Raw genomic sequence first — 18,146 nt, forward strand, 5'->3', positions numbered from 1 at the left:
TTCAGTCACCACAGAGCATACTGAGCATGAAACTAAGAAGACCTACTAAATCCTAGCCTAGTCCATTTGTGACTTGCTTCTTCAAAGCCATAAACTATCAAGTGTATTTGATTTCATGTGAAGTCTGTGCCAACTGTTGGGCTGTCCTGTAAAGGTCACAAGCACCAAATGACTGACTTACCCTTAGGACCCATTGGGCCTGCTGGTCCTTCTGGTCCCATCTGTCCAGGAATGCCAGGCTCTCCAGGAGCACCAGGTCTGCCAGCAGTGCCATCTTTGCCAGGAGACCCAGGAGCACCTGGCCTACCGTGAGCTGCTTTAACATGTGCTGGCTGCATCTGCGCCATGAGGTAGGCTAGTTTGTCTGCAAAAAGAATGCACCATTTGATTATCATCGAAAGCCCGTAAGGAAGTCTTTCTTCTATGCGTCATCAGTCACTTTCAATTAGGTATTATGAAATATGTATGCAATTTTCCATCTGTTGTGGGAGCTCTTATGGCTGTGTAGCCCTTATGCCTTTAGAATATGATGGGGACATATGGATAAGAGTGAGATACAAACACTTCAGGAAGGTTGATAGAGAAGCTCGTAAATGGGTTGAGGATAAAGTGATAAACACCTTAGTCACTTTACTATTGGTTCCAATTTGCCATATAAGTTATTATTTTGTTCCAATACATTATTGATTCTTCTTGTAGTCTTTCTCAAGCAAGACACATACACATGTTTCTCCATCGAGTACATGAAGAAATGAGAATCCCTAATGTAAGGATATGCCAAATGAATGTACAACTCAACTTTGTAAACTTACAATTCTTTGAATTAAACCAGGATTCCAGTGAAGTTTTACCTCCACTTCTCCGAAAGGCATCATGGAGATGCTTCCCTTTGCACCGCTTCAGTTGATGCCATCAGCATATGTGGCAGCACAATACAATAAGCATTGTTTCGTCAGCTCCTTATAATTTTCATGTCAAGCGACTAATAATGAACTTGTTCAATAGGTAAAAAACCCATGCATGCATTTAAATTTCACTAGGAAACAGTATGAAAAGTTATGAAAGACCAGGAAACACCTAGTAGAGTATTAGTGTTATCACAAATGATATATGCATGCATGAAAGCAATGCCAGCCACCTTTAAAAATGTATTGCCTGGAGTGGGAGATCACATCTGGGGTAGGTTACTACAGCAAAAAATTTAAGTGTGTTTATTTATTGCAGTTTAGTACCATCTTATATCAACGTGACATCAGTTATGTCCTAGAATAGGCCCTCCAAGAAAGGCAAGCAAAAGAATTGTTCACCCCAGGATTATTAGAGGTCAGATCAGAATGTCAGGCACATAAAAGAATCTGAAAACATTGGCTAATAGTGAGGTAAGGAAAGCAGAAAGTTGGTGTTAGAAAGTTTAGGTCTATCACTGCCGCATTATATTCAACCCACTTTTAAATCTCCAGCTCAACTTTCTCACAAAGTTGAAACCCTTAATCCTGCCACCAGACTTAAAGATAGTTGTTCAATCAATAGTTGTATCTAGAGTGAACTGTGGGAGTGCAACCTTAACAGGATTACTAAAATAAAGAACAGCATCACTCACAATGACCCTCAATGCCCATGCAAGACTGATAACTGAAACGAGTCTGTTCGACCACATTACACCTTCCACCAATCATAAGGCAGCTGCTCCTTACAGAGTACCAGCTCCTTTCGACTGGAACCCCTGAGAGAAAACTTACACCCACATTTTCACTGAATCTGCGTCAAGGATATGGAACTCTCTGTGGTGGAGATGGGTCTAACCTAGAGACCTCTACTTTCAAGTATGAGGTCAGAAAGGTTTTAAAGATTCCTAACATAAAGATCTGGGCCATGGAAATGTGTGTTCTGACACTCGAGGTCTTCGCCACAGTTATTATCAGTCACATCTATTGCAGAGCTGGTTAATGAAAGCAAACGTCATGTTTTTGTGCTTCTGTCTGTTGATGGATATTTTATGGTTCATGTATCAGAATGTGTTTTTTCTCTGTACAGGGCCCATTGGATCATGTTCGCGCAAAATAAAAAACTCTCTGTAAAATTCTGAGAATAAACATAGGAACAGCACTGTTTCCTATCCACTGCCCTTTCATCCCCTCACTGAACTGGTAGCTGCTACACACTGAAGTGGGGAGTCCACACCCCCAGATATATCCACGCTATGCAGGTAATGAACACTGCAGCTTTTCTTCCTGGCTCTGTATCTTTTGCCTTGTGCCTGCTAGTCTGTTTCCCACCAGAAATAGAAACAAGCTTCACAAGTCCACGTCAGCCAAGAGATTAAAGACACACCAAAGCCCACATCCATGTCTATGCAGTTTCCTTTGTTGTTGTAGTCTTATTTGTGATGAGATCATTGTATACCGCTACCTCTCTCCGGCCCTGTACGGACAGTCAGGTGTAAATTACCGCTTTTCCCTCTGCCCACATTCCATTTTCAGTGTCAAATTCTCTTGCAATGAGTTGCTGGTCTGAAATTCATTAGCAGATTAAACTCAGTGGTCTGCTTCCCACACACAGCTGTAAAATTGTCAAACCGATGCATTTAATGTCTAAGGAATATGCACGTAAAAGAGTGCAGTTGTTTGAGCTGGTCAGGCTAGTAAGTGATCCTCATTTTTAAGGCTTGTTCCAGTTCTTCAAAGCTTTGTTTGCTCTTTGAACCAATACGAATGCTGTTATTGGTCTTGTTTTATCACTCCATGTGATATAATGCGTCTGATCTGTCATGTTTTTCCCCTATCAGCATTCTGTAATAAGATTACATGAGGGAGGCATATGTCAATATCAGAAATGACGGGAATGAGAAAATATGGGATTGTAACATGGCGGACGGGATATCCGTCACATTGGTGACGGACTAACTTCCTCTGCCAAACTCTAAATCAGGCCCTTGGTTTTTATGTAGGTAGGCATGTAGTTTCTTCCCTATTTACCACATAATTCACAATCTACTGCATAATGTGTAGATCTAAGAATAAAAAGGTTTTAACACAAACTGGTCAAATGTTGCTAAAAATAGCACTACAATCGGCGAAACAGAATCTTTCAGTTGCTGTTTACTGTATTCAGGTGTTAAACCTGCACTAATAATGTAAAACATCTTCCTTTGTAAAAATGTACCTTACAGTGATGAAATGTTGAAATATTATTGCCCTTGAATGTGCATCATTAAGCAGCAACATTTGATTTTTCAAGTCACATAATTCAGGTTACTCTGCTGCATAATATGATCCTCCATTTGCCACAATTTCTGTGCTCCTGCCTACAACAGGCAATTTCCTATGGGAAGCTCCTTGAAAAGGTGGACATTTTCCATCACTGATCAGTAATGAATGTGTTTTTTTTTGTGCCACGAGCCACAACCCTAGCATATAACCCAAGAGGTAAACAGAACCAATGGTTTTCCTTATGATCAGTGGATTTGCTAAGTCATTTGATAAATGAGGTGAGACTGAGAACTGCCAGAAGCTTGCTCTTGCTCTCACTTCATCTCATTCTTTTCTACATGATCCCTCTATTCAATTTTCGTTTCTACAGCAGATGGGACCAATTTAATTTTCGGTGTGGTCTACCTTAACTACAAAGGAACAAAAATCGATTCATGATTCATATAAAAAGGATCAAAGTTATCCAAACAATCATAAAAAGGGAGGCTCCAAAAATGAATTATTCTCTAAACAGCAACATATCCCAAGGTCTTGTATAAAAATAAAAACACAATGTACAAAATCAAATGGTAGGTGCGTACAACACAGTGCCACAAAAGTCCTCTGAATATTACTGACACCGTTTGACCTGTCAAAGCAAACAATGAACCACAGACTAACACTTGTCACTTATGTGCTATGGCACAGGAGAAAAAGTAAAGGGTTTAGACTGTGATTTGTATTTTAATATCTGCAGTGCTTGCTAATGGGGAGTATTTAACATAGAGAAATAAACAATGCCTAAGGTTTAGACAGGTTTTGATTGTCCTGCTTGTACTGTACAGAAAATAAAAAACAAGTGGCCATGGAATATTGAACTTACTATCCAGCTGTTTCCCTAACTCTTCCGAGATGAGTCTTCTGAGGGTATCCAGTGATGGAGGATCTCCCTGAAGAAATAAAAAGATTCAAGTTTAGTCATGGTTTAAATATAAAAGCAGGTATATTCACTAAGACATCACAGGTTCTAAGCCCAAATGTTTATTTGAAACATGCCATGATTACGAATAAGATATTCCTTCTGCTAAGATTCGTTGCACCATGTTAAGAGGTGGTCATTATACAAAATTGAACAGTTTTGAGCTACATCAAACAAGGCAGATAAAGACTTTACACAAACACCATGGTGTGATTTTGATGCAGTCCTTATTTCTGGTAGTAGGGTGATTTCTCCCTAGAAATGGCACAGGGATTTTCAGCAGTCCTGGCAAAACACAATTTACTACCTTAAGTACTCTCAATACAATGTAAAAAGGGTGCTTTACGGACTGAATACAATACAAGTTCACTACCTTCTTATTCTTACTTCATATGAGGTGCAGACATTTCAAAACATTTGTGAAATGCAAGATTAAAATAATAAACCAATTACACAAGCTGGGCTATCTTTATCTGCTAGAATTAGCTTTGATTCCAGTTATGGAGAACTCGATGGCAGCTGCTAAAAAAAAAGACAAAATTGTGATTTAAAAAATTGGTTAATTACCTTCAGTAACACGATTTCTAGTGGACATCTGTTTGCATATACATAACCTTGTGAATGTTCCCCGGGAATCAGATTGGAATGAAAACTTTAAAGCAGTTGTGAGAAATTGGGCTGTTAGTTGAAGGAAGGGTGAACCCTATTCAAACAACAGCCACAATCCCTGTTAGGGTGAACTGCAAAATTCACTAAATTAATCTGTGCTTAACCCTCTGGTTGCTAAGCACAGGCCTAACTTAGATGCAATGTGTAAAGTACGTAGACAGCACACAGTAATAATGTGAAAACAACACAAAAATCCCACACCAATGTAGAAATGAAGAGAATGATTTAATAAGATATTTGACACCAAAATGACAAAAAAACAGACACTAAAACAGGAGTTAAGAACTTTTAGTTTTTAGTACAATGTAGTGACTAAAAATTCAAAGCACCAACCGCTGACAACCAGTAGCATGACACCATGTCAAACTTCAAAATTATGGCTGAAATGTAGCACAGGTCGATAAAAGAAGTGAATTGGGTCTGGATGGCGCTTACCTTCAGACTTAGAAGAATTTACAAGAAAAATATTCTGAGAAGGTAAAGTTCAGCAGGACAAGGCTGCAGGTGGTGTCCGAGGAGGAGGCATTGTCACTGGGGAGCTGCTGGACAAAGATGTGGTGAAGATTTCTACGTTCAGCCTTAGTTTTTATTTTGGAAGTTGAAAATCTCCAGTGGTATTAGGCAGGTGACTGTATCCGACATGAGTCCCAGGAGGCTGGATACCCCTTTGGAGAAGGACTGCTGAATAGGATTTGCTGTTGCAGAGAAGAACGTACTGGGAGCTGCTGCAAAGTCAGACTGACCGGCGAAGTACCTTGGGCACAGGTTGGTCCCGGTCTTCTCTTGGTTCTCAGAGTAGTTTTTAACCTATGTTTTGGATCTAGGCTATCTTGGCACCTTTAACACCACAACCAAGGGTCCAGGACTGGAGGAACATCACTTGGGGTTCAGGACTCACTCAGATTGGGCCCAGATGCTGGTTTAAGATGGTGGGAGCCTGCTATGTCTCTGAACAGGAGGCCAGCAAACTAGCACTTGGAGTCACTCTGGTAGTCCTAGGTTTACAGGATGAAGCAGGGCTCAAGCAGCAGGGCAGGCCTCAGAGGGTATAAGGCAGACTCCAGGCAGCAAAACAGTCCTTCCAGGTGCAGCAAAGCAGACTTGTGGAATAGTCAGAAGGCCGCAGCATAAGGCAGTCCTCGAGAGTCCTCCTGCAGATCCAGAAAGTGAACTGAAGAGTCGGTCTGAGAGACCTATTTTTATACCTGGAGCTAGGAGAAGTTTCTAGATGTTTCTCTTTGACGTGCTTCAAATTTCCTGACTGACCTGCCTTGGCTCCAGGATGGCTGCAAGTAGATGCAGTGGTGACAAAATCTTTGTGTGAAGTCAGCACACAGCTTATTCAGTTTTAAGATGGGCAGTGCAGGGTATCGCTCCTCCATCCTACCAGCAGATGGCCCATTCAGGCAGACCAAATCCCTCTAATGTGTGACTGTCTGAGAGGAATCCACAAATTCCAACTGCCAGCTACACTCAGTCAAATCACCCAGAGGAGGCTGCATGCCTCAAATGGCAGCAAAAAGCCACCTTTTTAAAAATGTATTTTTCAAAATTGTAATTTGAAATCTGACTTTACCATTAAAGATTTCTAATTACAATTTCATAAATACCAATCCTGAATACCTGTCTCTCTCCGATCAAAAGTTATCACTAATTAAATATAATAAGATAACTAAAATTTTAACCAATGAGACAGGGAGACCTCAAAGTAGTGAAAGATGAATTTAGGAGTTTTTCACTACCAGAACATAGGCAGTGCAAAGGCCCCCTGTGACCCCTTGTACCTGTTCTCCACAAGCCTTTTCATCGCAGTGATACCGCCATGAAAAGACTAATGGAGAATAAGGTCGTAATCCGCCGGGCAGTGCTGCATGCAGCACTGCCCTGGCAGATTACAATCTCAGCCACCGTCAGACGTGGACTGACCGCCAGGGTCCAAATGTGGACCCTCAAAAAGCGCTCAACTGGCTAAGCCCAGTGCATGCCCAACACTGGGAGACTGTGCCCTCTTGAGACACTAAGCATCACCCTTGGTGTCCCCGTAATGATAACTCTCATAGCACTTGGGGACAAATCTACCAGTGTCCTTGTCCACAAATCCTTTCATCTAGAGGCCATGTTGGGAATGGGACACTTTCCCCTGAAAACTATTTTGAGGGCCTTGGGAGAACTCCTTCTTGTGAGAACTCTGACCACCCTTTTGGAAGTCCCCCAACATGCCTGACCCAGAGTTCAGCCTCCTCAGCAAGCTTCCAGGTAAAGTAAGACTGCTATCCACAAGGTGCTGGAACAGCTCTGTACTGCGCACATTCTTCCTCAAAATCAAGTTGTACAACCCAGTATTATAATTAACTTTGGTCCTCCACACTAAGCCATGCAGTGCCTTGCTGAGTAGTCTAAGAAGTCCACCCAAAAATGGTTGGGGTGTTTTTGGTTGTCCCCGGACCTCTGAAGTTATTTCTCTCAGGTCAGCCCAAATTCAGCAATAAGTATGGGTTTCATGGCGGGGGGGTTACTTTTTCTGGTCCTCTGCCACAAGAGTGAGAAGTATGTCCCTCCCCTCTGTGGGCATGTGTTTCCATAAGCTACCCACACCCAGTACTCTTCTGGAACCTTGTGTACCCACAGAGCTACTTCATATGGTGAAAACATCTTGTCTATATCATTGCCTACCACATACTTGGGCACCAACTCTTGTGGTAAGTGGACCCTTACTTTTCCAGTGGACACATATGTTGCTGGACCTTGCTTGCTTGGCTCCTATGCCCAGCTCTCTGAGACTGAGCTCATTGGCCATTTTCTTTCTGGCCATCCTCTCCTCTGTTTCCAGCTTCATCTTTGCCAGCTGCAATTTGAGCTCCCTCTGCCTTCCTGTCCTTCAGTCCCTCTGGGGACATGCCTGTGGCAGATACATTTCTCCCTTCCCCAACCTAGGCATCCTGGGTAATCCACTGGGGTTGTGCTGGGTTTGACTTGAAAGTCAGGATCTAGGGATGGGTCCTCAATCTCCTCACCATTCTCTGAGTGTGCTCCTGCTTCCTCCTCATAATCATCATCTCATGAGGTGGACTGCCTCCTCTGCATGTCCTTAAAATCTCGAAAGGCTACCTGGAGATCCAGTTTGGTAGCCTTCTTTTCTGCCTTCAGTCACTTCTGTTTGCAAATCCTCAGCTGCTCAGCCCTGCTGAGCGTGTCACAGTTGATCAGATCCATCTCTATGATGAAAAAAAGGAAGAAAGGGCACTTACCTTTAGAAGAAGGACAAAACAGCCAATAAGAAACGAGGAAGAATTGGGAGAGGTGAGATAAAGAGGGGTCTACCCCTTACTCAATCACAGTCCAGTACCCACAACTGCACTTCTTTTGTAGCCTCCTTGAAACTTGAATACAATCTGATTGATTTCTCACTGCAAAGCCCACATGTTCAGTCTGATATGTTTGACAAGCAGCAGGTCTGCAATCCCAGCAGCCTCATAGTCATCTGCCCTGATATCCAGGGCAGAGGTTGGAATATCAGGATCATAGCATGAATGTCCTGGACTCTCCACTTCAGGGAAAAGGCACAAAACTATCCCGTAGTCAGAATGGCTCAAATGAACGGAAGCAACTGTGAAGAAGTCAGGTGTGACTCTGGCACATTGAAAGTAAAGCCCAGTGATGTTAGAAGGTTCATCGTCTTGAGGTGGTTGTTGACTGTCTGGGCCAAGCCTGCCTTCATCATGCAGTCATTTTGGTAGGGGAAGACTGGTAGCCCCAAAGGTGTGCTGTAACTACTTGTGTGAACACCTGAGGGACACTGGTGAGACTGAAAAAGAGGACTGCAAAGTGTCAATAGTCCTGCCTCACTCTGAATGATTGGGTGCCTGAGAGTGTAGGGTGGGAATATGGAAATAAACATCCTGGAGCTCCAATTTAACCATCCAGTCTCTGGAGTCTTGGGAAGGCAGCACTAAGGGAAGTTTGAGTATCTTGAATTTGTCCTTCATCAGGAAGTTGTACAGAGGGTGAAGATCTAAAATAGGTCTTTCATGCTTCTGTGGCACATGGAAGCAGCAGAAGTAACCTTGGGGTCCCTTTTCAATGCCAGAACCCTTTCTATGACCCTAGGGCCACAAAGGTCTGCACTTCCCGCTGTAAAACAGATAGGTAGTCCTCAGTTAGTTGCCCTGATAGTGGTGGATGGTTGCGGTAGGATGGTAGAAAAAAAAGGACTTAATACCAATGTACAAACTGGAGAACCCAATTGTCTGAAGTGATGGCTTGCCACCTTTGGAGGAAATATCAGATCCTGCCTCCGAATGGGTAGCTGTGTGTCAGATAGAAGCCATTAAGAGGTTTTATGGCTCTAGATGCTTGTGGTAATGAGCTGCATATTTTCACTGCTGTCCTGGGCATGGTTTTTGTGATTAACTTTTTCAGCTACGAAAAGGATGAAAGGCCTATGCAGCTTGTGAAGAAGATAGATGCTGACAAAAATTATACCCTCTGCCATAACCACGAAAGTGGCAAAACTGTTGGAATTGTCTGTTGGGGCAGAATTACCCAAGAACATGATGTGCCCCTGCTTTCTTAAACCGTTCCAGGATAGAATCAGCCTTGTCACCAAAAAGGCATGAATGAACAAATAGGATGTCCATCAAATATGCCGGACAACCCCATAGAAGTGCGTAGACTTCATCAAGGCGTGCAACCAAATTGCAATACTCGTACCCATTGCTGGACGTAAGCAGTTGGTTGTGTTCCAAACAGGACTGGATGTCAATCTTTGAATAGCTTCAGTCATGGATGCCCTGAAGCTGCTTACAACTGTAGACTTGATCCACTGTGCCCCATAGGGCATGGGAGTAGCAGCCTAGAAGGTAGTTGGTTTACACTGAACACATTGCAAGGCTTGTGGAAGAAAAACAAATGTTGCTAATATTTTAGTTTTGCGATTATGTTGAGGTGTGGCAAAGGCACTGGTATTTACCATGCATATGGATACCTACAACACTAAACTCTCTGGCGTAGGATGTTGTATAAGAAAAGCAGGGTCACCTGGTGATGGGAAAAGGTGCCAAGTGACCTGCCTATTAACTGGTGGTCATGAACATGGTTGCCACCAAGTGCCCAAAAGGGTATCTGTACAGGTGTCTTAAAAACAGCAATAGAGGTTCTGTAGGTACTTGACCAGGCGAGAGCACCTTTGTCAAAAAATTGGTCCTCCCCCCATAGTGGGACGGTGTAGATCCATTACTTATATCACCCTTTGCAGAACAATTGCGAAGGATGCACTTTCCTCAGTGGCAGGGCTAGAGATGAAACAAGGGCAGTATCTGGAGAAGTATCCAGAACAGTGGCTCTGGGGAGTATTTCATGCTGATTGTTCTCACCAACAAAATCATTCTTTCATCAAAACCATCCTAGTCTGAATCTGTGCCAAAAAGGCTGTGTAGAGCCTGGGCCCTACTATGTGTTAAGGACAAATTATTATAATCAGAGGGATTGATCGTTGGCTGCACTCCGGTAGTTAAGGTGCAGCCTTGGGTGAGGTCGTGGTGGATTGTGCTCAGGGGGTAAACACAGTGGGCTGCAATTGTTCCTCTGGTGTTGGCACTGGAGTCAATGTAAAGAGACCTGGGTTAGGAGTTTGTGCCAGAGCTGAAGGCAGCACCGGAGCCTGTACAGAACTGATGTGGGTTCAGAGGGCAAGGCAATGCCCTTGTGGATCTTTGGGGCCTGAAGGTATGCCAGAATAAACCAGTTAAATGCCAAAAATGTGCTTAATGGCCTTCCTAAAGGCCTTTACATACTGTGACTTCAGTGATGGACCCTGAACTTTGGGGTGTATTGGGACTAGACTCTGATTCAGCTGTGAAGAAAATCAGGATCGAGAATGGGAGGAACGCTGATGTCCTTATACCTTTCTGGAATTCGAGAGTGGCAAGAAGGGGCTAATTCCTGAACTGTTTTCTTATGCTTCTTTTTGGACTTACCTGTAGACTTCGACCTCAATGATGATCTGTATCAGAAATAATTTTGGGAGCGGGGACTGGACCTTCCTTTGAGCCTCAACCTGTCATGGTGTGATGTCTTCCAATGCTTGGAGCCATAGCTTCGCCTTGCGGTACCATATGGCCTTTGGATTTATCTGCGTGCACTCATCGCAGGCCCTGGAATCATGCTTAGACATCAGGCAACATAAGAATACTTTATGAGGGTCAGTTACCGACATCTGTTTGTGACACTTCCTATGGGGCTTGAACCATTCTGCTTTAAAAGGTGACATTCTTGCTTGCACACTCTGTAGAATCTTCAAAAGAATAAACCTAAGGGAAAGCTTTGGATCTGTGTCTGTAGGCATGGAACAAAAAGAACAGGTGTCAGTGCATGTGGCTGTCATGTATATGCAGCTCTGCTTATCACATCAGGAGTAGAACGATGTTGCCACAGAGCCACACAACCTGACTTACCTATGCACAAGAGTATTGCTTTAAAGTTTTGGGGTCCAATTTGATGCCTGGGGAATATCTCAAGGTGATGGATCTGTGGTTAGAATTATCCATCAGAATAACTATTCTTCTCATGTGAATACCAGAGTACTTGAGACTTCTTGAAGATGCTTTGTGAATGGAAACATTGTTGCGTCAAAGAAGACAACACATATATTGTGCAGGGACCACTGGAATATCATACCGCACATTCCAGCAACGTTAGAACTGACCAGCCTATGGAGTATATGGTATGTGCGCTCTGATGTTGATATAAAAAAAAACACTTGTCAGAGAGAGGAAGTTCCATTGCAAAAGCTCCCAGATCAACATATTTTATCACTAAATAGTGCAAACTGATATTCATGCAATGTTGGTGTTAGGGCCATGGTGTTTGTAGTAGAACAAGCTAGACAAACCCATAGATATGCAAGCTAATTTATTTCAGACGTTTTGAAAGGTTACTCATGGAAAGGTTTCCTACTTTCAAACATGTGGTACTTTGATTCAGTTAATTAGTCAACAGAAATTAATTTTTCATGACCTTACCCTTGGACCTGTTTGTCCTGGTTGTCCGGGTGCACCTGTAGGTCCAGCTGGACCCCGTTCTCCTGCTAGTCCCTGTGGACCCATGATTCCTGTGTGACCTTTGTGGCCAGGTGTTCCGGGTTCACCAGCAGGGCCTTTCTCTCCCTGGGCTCCTTTGTCACCTTTAATGCCTGGATCTCCCTAAATAGCAAATAATACAAATTAAACCAAGAGTATTTTTTCTCTTCCAGTATATATTGGTTGCTGGACAGACAATAAGAATGCTTCACTTGCAGGCAATAACTACCAGAATAGGTGACAGTCAGAGGATACTTCATGAACATGAAGTATCCTCTGACTGTCACCTAACAGCATACTTGCCCTTAGACATGGAGCAATAAGTCTAGTAAAGTAGTCACACCCAACCCCTATGATAGCCCCAGTTGGTAAATCATTAGCCATTATTACTTGCAGCTGTGGGCAGTAACACTTAATTTGCAATTAATTTTCTATACATGAGACAAATGATCTTTCTGCTTTCCTTACACTGAGTACACGATATTTCACTTCTCCAACCTGCTATAAGAACTCATACACGAGTTGGTCAGGAAGCATAATACCAACTCAAACATTGGATTTTGGCAATGCACATTCACCATACTCTTTTCTACCTTTTTTAACAACTCTTCAACGTTCACCTTTAAATAACTATTGTCTATTAATGGCTTAAGAGAAAACACTTCAACTGGAGGTTGGTGAATTTAACTCACATAAAGTAGCCATATTTTGCCCAAAATGTTCTCTAGCAAATTTCTAATTATCACAATTTCTCCAAAATAAATTGGAAGAGAATAGGGAAATTTATAATCATTAAAAAAAATGAATGATTTAAAATAACCTGTTTCGTAAAAAAAAAAGAATCATACTTTTAAATAAGCATTGGCAAAGCCAATAGGCCTCGCCGTTGGTACCTAAAAGCTTTATCAATGGTTTTAGTCATCTGTACGTCATCCACTTTGCTTCGCAGTATGGTGTTAAAAAAAGAGAAACAAGCATTGGCAATATGCCTGGCTTTACAAAAATTTTGTATTGTAATATGAAGCATTACAAGTAAAGAGCATGGGGATGAATTTGTGGTTGTATGGAAGCAAAGGACTATAGAATTATATTGGTGTAGGCTAAAAGGCAAAGTAACAGTTGCACTGCCAAGCCAGACCTAAAAACCCATGTAGGTTAATGACTGCTCTCCTCCCATCTGTGCTGATGCCAGAGAAAAACAAAAAATAGCATTCTAATAACATATGTGTGCTCCTGAAAGTTTAACCTCATGAAGGGTTGGGAAAGCAACAGGAGGGTGAGAGGCTGAAGCAACACAAGTGCATGTTTGGGGAAAAGAAACAAGGATGGAGGGCGAAAGGAACACAGATGGCATGGGTGGTGAAGGAACAAACACGGAGAAAGGAAAATGGAGGACAGCAAATGGACGAGAGAGTGGAATGGGGAGGCTAGAAACACACGTGTGAAAATGCAACTCAGGGTGGATATGCACATGAGAGTATCACAGAGGAGGGACAGAGAGATACACAAAGGCTAAACAGCAATAGGAATGAGAGTGGCAGAAGATGAACAGTACACAAGGAACACAAATGCAAAATGTGCACTTTTGTACAAAGCTTAAACAAAACTTAAATACATTTAAATGTAGTGCCTGAAAAGTGAGCAGTGGAAGGACCCAAGTAATGTGTCTGTGCTCCAGGGAAGGCACAAACAAACGTAGTGGAAAGAAATCCCACACAGTCCAATGTATAAGAAGCAAGTAAATGACAGTGACGATTAAGCCAACCTATGGAAAGCAATGGGCGGCCTTTATGCCTGATGTAAGCTAACAATGTGTCTTGCAACAGACAGCCCATGTGCTGTCTAAGACAAGACCTAAAAACATATGTGGCAAAAAATTGTTAAAGGAAATTAATTACTTCTTAAGAAATAATTACTATTTGCTACTATAAAAGCAAAAATAGCATTCGCAAGGTGAAAGTCTAACAATTACATACGCATATTTGGAGTCACAAAATTAAGGATACATGCAACCCTAAATTCTGCATCACTTTTGGACCAGCATAGTGTGCACATTCAGAAATTCTGCTTTTGGACGATGATTCGGAACATATACATATATATGACATTCAATGCAATAATAAAATGAATTCAACATACCCGTTCACCTTTTGAGCCACGTTCACCAGGTTTCCCGACAGTGCCCTGCAAATAAAAAACAAACTGTAGCATCTGATTGTTGCAGGACATATTTCTTTGTGCAATTATCGTGTGCATTTAAGAGACTAGTACTCAGAAATATACTAAAATACCATATCAATCTATTGAATGCAATGGGCTATTGGTGTACTAAGTTTGTTTAACTTAGATACCAGTGTACATTCATGACTTGTATTTACAAATTGTTCATTTAAACTTGTATTATTGCATGGAGTAACTCTCGCCATGGATAACTGAAGAACGTTTCTAGAACATCTGCCAACAAAGGGCCAGATTTACTAAAAAATGGTGCAGCGCGGTGCTGTGCCAAAATTTGCAGTACTGTGCTGCATCACTTTAGAAACAGAGAGATGCACAATATTTACTGACATGAGGCGCACCCCTGTGTTCCCCCCTACGCTGGTGCTAAATGTAGCTGCCAGCGCCAAGGAAGGCATCCTTGCACCACAGTACAAGGGTGTCTGAGTTGAGGTGATTGATTATGTGTAGGAAAGTGTTCCTTCCTGAACATAAACCATTTACAATGGTAAGTTGGCACTTCTATGCGTGTTGCAGAATGCAGCACACATAAAAGTACCAAATCACCATTTTAAAATGATTGTTTATGTGCAGGAAGGTGTTTCTTCCTGTACCTAAACAATCATTCATGGCTTTTTGCTCTTTATATGTGTGCTGCAAATTGCAGCACACATTGAAAAAGCAAAAGCGAGGAGGAATAAAAGTATTCCTCCTCGTTCTGCCATGCTAACGCCACCAATGGGGTGGCGTTAGTTTTTGGCTCTGCCACAGATTTCAGATTTGTTGTAAATCTTGGGCGGCATCAAAAGCAATGGGTGCTGCGGTGGAACACCCACAGCAACACCCATTTCATACCCCTCTGACGCAGAAGACTGCGTCAGAGGAGCCCATGTTTACAAGGTAGCATCAAGCCACACAAAGAGGTGTAGCCCCACATTGTAATGTGGCGCACTGCATAGTGCCACTGGAGCATCATAAAAAGTGATGCTTCTGTGGCGCAAGGGCCTTGTAAATCTGGCCCAAAATGTATTCCCAAAGTCTCCATCTACCTAGATATACTATACTACCAAATTCACTCAGATCAAGGTCAGGAGTAAATGCATTTTCAGGGTGGTGATTTGAGGGAACAACCTCAAAATTGTTGTGGCTATAATGGAACGGGTTTCTTCATAGGAACATATTTCTCCTGTCGACAAAATTAAGTGGAAATTAATAGCCTGATGTACTATAATTTCATTGACAAAAAGTGGTTGCAATTTACGGACTGACTTTTTGAGAATGATATTGTATTGCGCTAACTGACCTACCTAGTAATAGGTTGGTTTACAAAATACTGAAACGGAAAGGGTCAGAGAAGGATCTGCCTAGTTATCAGCCATTGGGCAGGTGGAAATTTGCGACTCCCCTGGTTGGCTGCAATCAGCTGGAGAATGTCCTTCCTGTAAAGGATAGCAGACACTATACCTATAATTTTCAAAAATGTTTTTTTAAGCAGCTTATGTTGCTTAAAGGAATCTTGCGTCTCTCATTTTTTGTTTGTTTTTTGGTTTAGAAACCTTCCAGGAAAAAGGCAGTGGTCCGGTGGACCACTGGCTTTTTGTCCTGGGTCTGCAACACGGTTACCAAAGGGTCCTAAAAACATTCTTCTCCTCTCCGAATCAGTTACCACACCAACTGGGTAGTCTATAACTTAACAATTGTTTGAAACTGCAATTGTATTGGTAAATAACAGATAGCAATTGAAAGTAGAAGGGTTACTCCTATTTCACCCCCCCCCCTTCTATTTGGGATTCAGAAAGGATCGCAAAACTCCTTTCATGAGTCAGAAAGAACTTTCCAACCGCTAAAAGAGCTTTTGTGCATTACAGGGTTTGGGATCGCCAAAGAGATTGTGAGGCGGGGCTCTACATTACTAGTATGCATATACAAATGTCTGCTATGTACATTTATGTACGTACACAAGGAAACTCAACAGGATTATGAAATTCAAAATTTTATTTAGCAGCTACTCCAAGAAATAGGTGTGTGGTACTGAAAATTCTGGACCCGTGTTATAAACATCGTCGTATCACAACGATTTTGGTATTAGCAGACCGAGAATGATTAGAATAGTATGCACAAGCATTGTATTCATATTCGGGTAACGAAATCACCCGAATATCAGAGTTTCCGTCCTGAACTCTCGTGTTCCATTTAAACGACAGCCATTTTATGATTACCCTCACATAGGCCAATGACTAATGCTGAAAACGAGTCTGAAGGACACGTACACCTTTGCTGACTCCTCTGTGACCTGGGCAAGCTGACTCCACTGCCTGAAGCCAAACCTGTTCGGCCAGTTTCTTTCCCAGTGGCCGAATGAGATTAGTATCAAGGCACAACACATCATAAAACCTTTCATCACACACAAACCATGCCTAATCTTACACACACCTGTCCCTGTTTCTTTCTTTATGACTTGCTTTACAAGGAGGAGGTGCCCGTTTATATTGGGGGTCCGTCGATATCTGATGAAAGTACTAAGCCTTGCCGGGTAATTGATTGAGGGCTGGACAAACTGAAATATGGGCTTGTCATCATAACCCTGCTATTTCTTTGTAGTGAAAATATGTGAATGGTCAACTGTAAAATAAGGAATGTTTGCCTAAAGCATAATATTTTGTATAAAAGAGAAGGTTAGCTTTGCAAAGGGAGCAGTCTCCTGAGAATATACACCGTGTTGTACTTCTAGGATACATGTTACTGGCTGCAGCCAATAAACAAGATCTTTGACTTCACCAAGAAGACTCTGTGTTTCTGTAGTCTGAAACAGGAAGGACTTGAAGTCTTAGGGTGTGTTCCCTGGCACCACTGGGTTCTGAAAAACCCAGTACTTCAGTTGGCGCCCAACGTGGGGCGATTTCAGCGGTACCAGTCCAAGCCAGAGGTTCGTGAGGAGCTTTGTGTGAAAATTCTGGAGGGAGGCCGCCACTTCATCGACCCCTGTATGTCGACGTGGTCCGAAAGTCTTTGCTGCGAGGTTCCCCGCTTTCCGACGGCTACGAAGGACTGCTGCCCTGACTATCGCCCTGTTTAGGACCCTTGATGATTTGGTAGAGCGAAACAATGAACGAGTCTTCTGGTGACGTCATCGATACCTCAGTTAAGTATAAGTGGAGCGTCTCCCAATCCTTAGTTTGGTTCTTAGTTTGGTATCCCCTTGGGATCTTTGATTTGGAACTTGCAAGTACCAAAGCCGAGGGATTCGTGTATTCACGAGACTATCGTATTCGATAATTGTTAGAAATGGGGTTTTTGGTGGGCAGTCAGGTTGCCCTCTGTCCAAGCAATAACCCTCACTCTAGTCAGGGTAAGTCACACACAATCCAAAATCAGCCTGTGCTCACCCTCCGGTAGCTTGGCACGAGCAGTCAGGCTTAACTTAGAAGGCAATGTGTAAAGCATTTGTGCAATAAATCATACAACACCATAGCATAACACCACAAAAATACACCACACAGTGTTTAGAAAAATATATATAATATTTATCTGGGTATCTTCAGGTCAAAACGATCAAAGTTGCAATACGAATTTGTAAAGATATCACTGAAAAGTGATAGAGAGTGTCTTAAGTCTTTAGAAAGTAAACAAAGTCTCTTTCAAAAGTACCTGGTTTCTGGTGGAAAATCTCCTCAGAGGGCCACAGGAGAAGAGGTGCGTGGAAAACTGGTGTGTGCGTCGATTTCTCCTCAGCACACACGGACTTGCGTCGTTATTTTCCACGTGGGGAGTCGGGCGTCGTTTTCCGGCGTGCGGACAGTCTCTTACTGTGGTTTGCGGGGAGTACCAGATGTCCCGGGTCTGTGCGTGGATTTTCCTGCTTGTTTTCCAGCTGCGCGTCGTTCTGCGGGGCTGCGCGTCGAAGTTTCGATCTCACGGCAGGCGTCGCATCGATTTCTCCGGCGGAGTCGGGCGGCGTTGTCCTTGCGAGGCCGTGCGGCAAAGTTTTGATCTCACGGCAGGCGTCGCGTCGATTTC

At 42.7% G+C, this 18,146-nt stretch overlaps 1 protein-coding gene across 1 annotated transcript in view; it reads right to left on the minus strand.

The window, feature by feature from the left end:
* Positions 1-18,146, minus strand: part of COL22A1 (collagen type XXII alpha 1 chain) — a 900,581-nt gene that overhangs the window by 10,249 nt on the left and 872,186 nt on the right. The window contains exons 60-63 of the mRNA XM_069220797.1: positions 14,052-14,096; positions 11,856-12,035; positions 4,072-4,138; positions 182-364 (exon numbers count right to left, since the gene is read on the minus strand). Coding sequence (XP_069076898.1) covers positions 182-364; positions 4,072-4,138; positions 11,856-12,035; positions 14,052-14,096 — 475 coding nt within the window. The remainder of the gene's footprint in view (positions 1-181; positions 365-4,071; positions 4,139-11,855; positions 12,036-14,051; positions 14,097-18,146) is intronic.

Source organism: Pleurodeles waltl, chromosome 2_2 (genome assembly GCF_031143425.1).
Source record: "Pleurodeles waltl isolate 20211129_DDA chromosome 2_2, aPleWal1.hap1.20221129, whole genome shotgun sequence".
NCBI lineage: Eukaryota > Metazoa > Chordata > Amphibia > Caudata > Salamandridae > Pleurodeles > Pleurodeles waltl.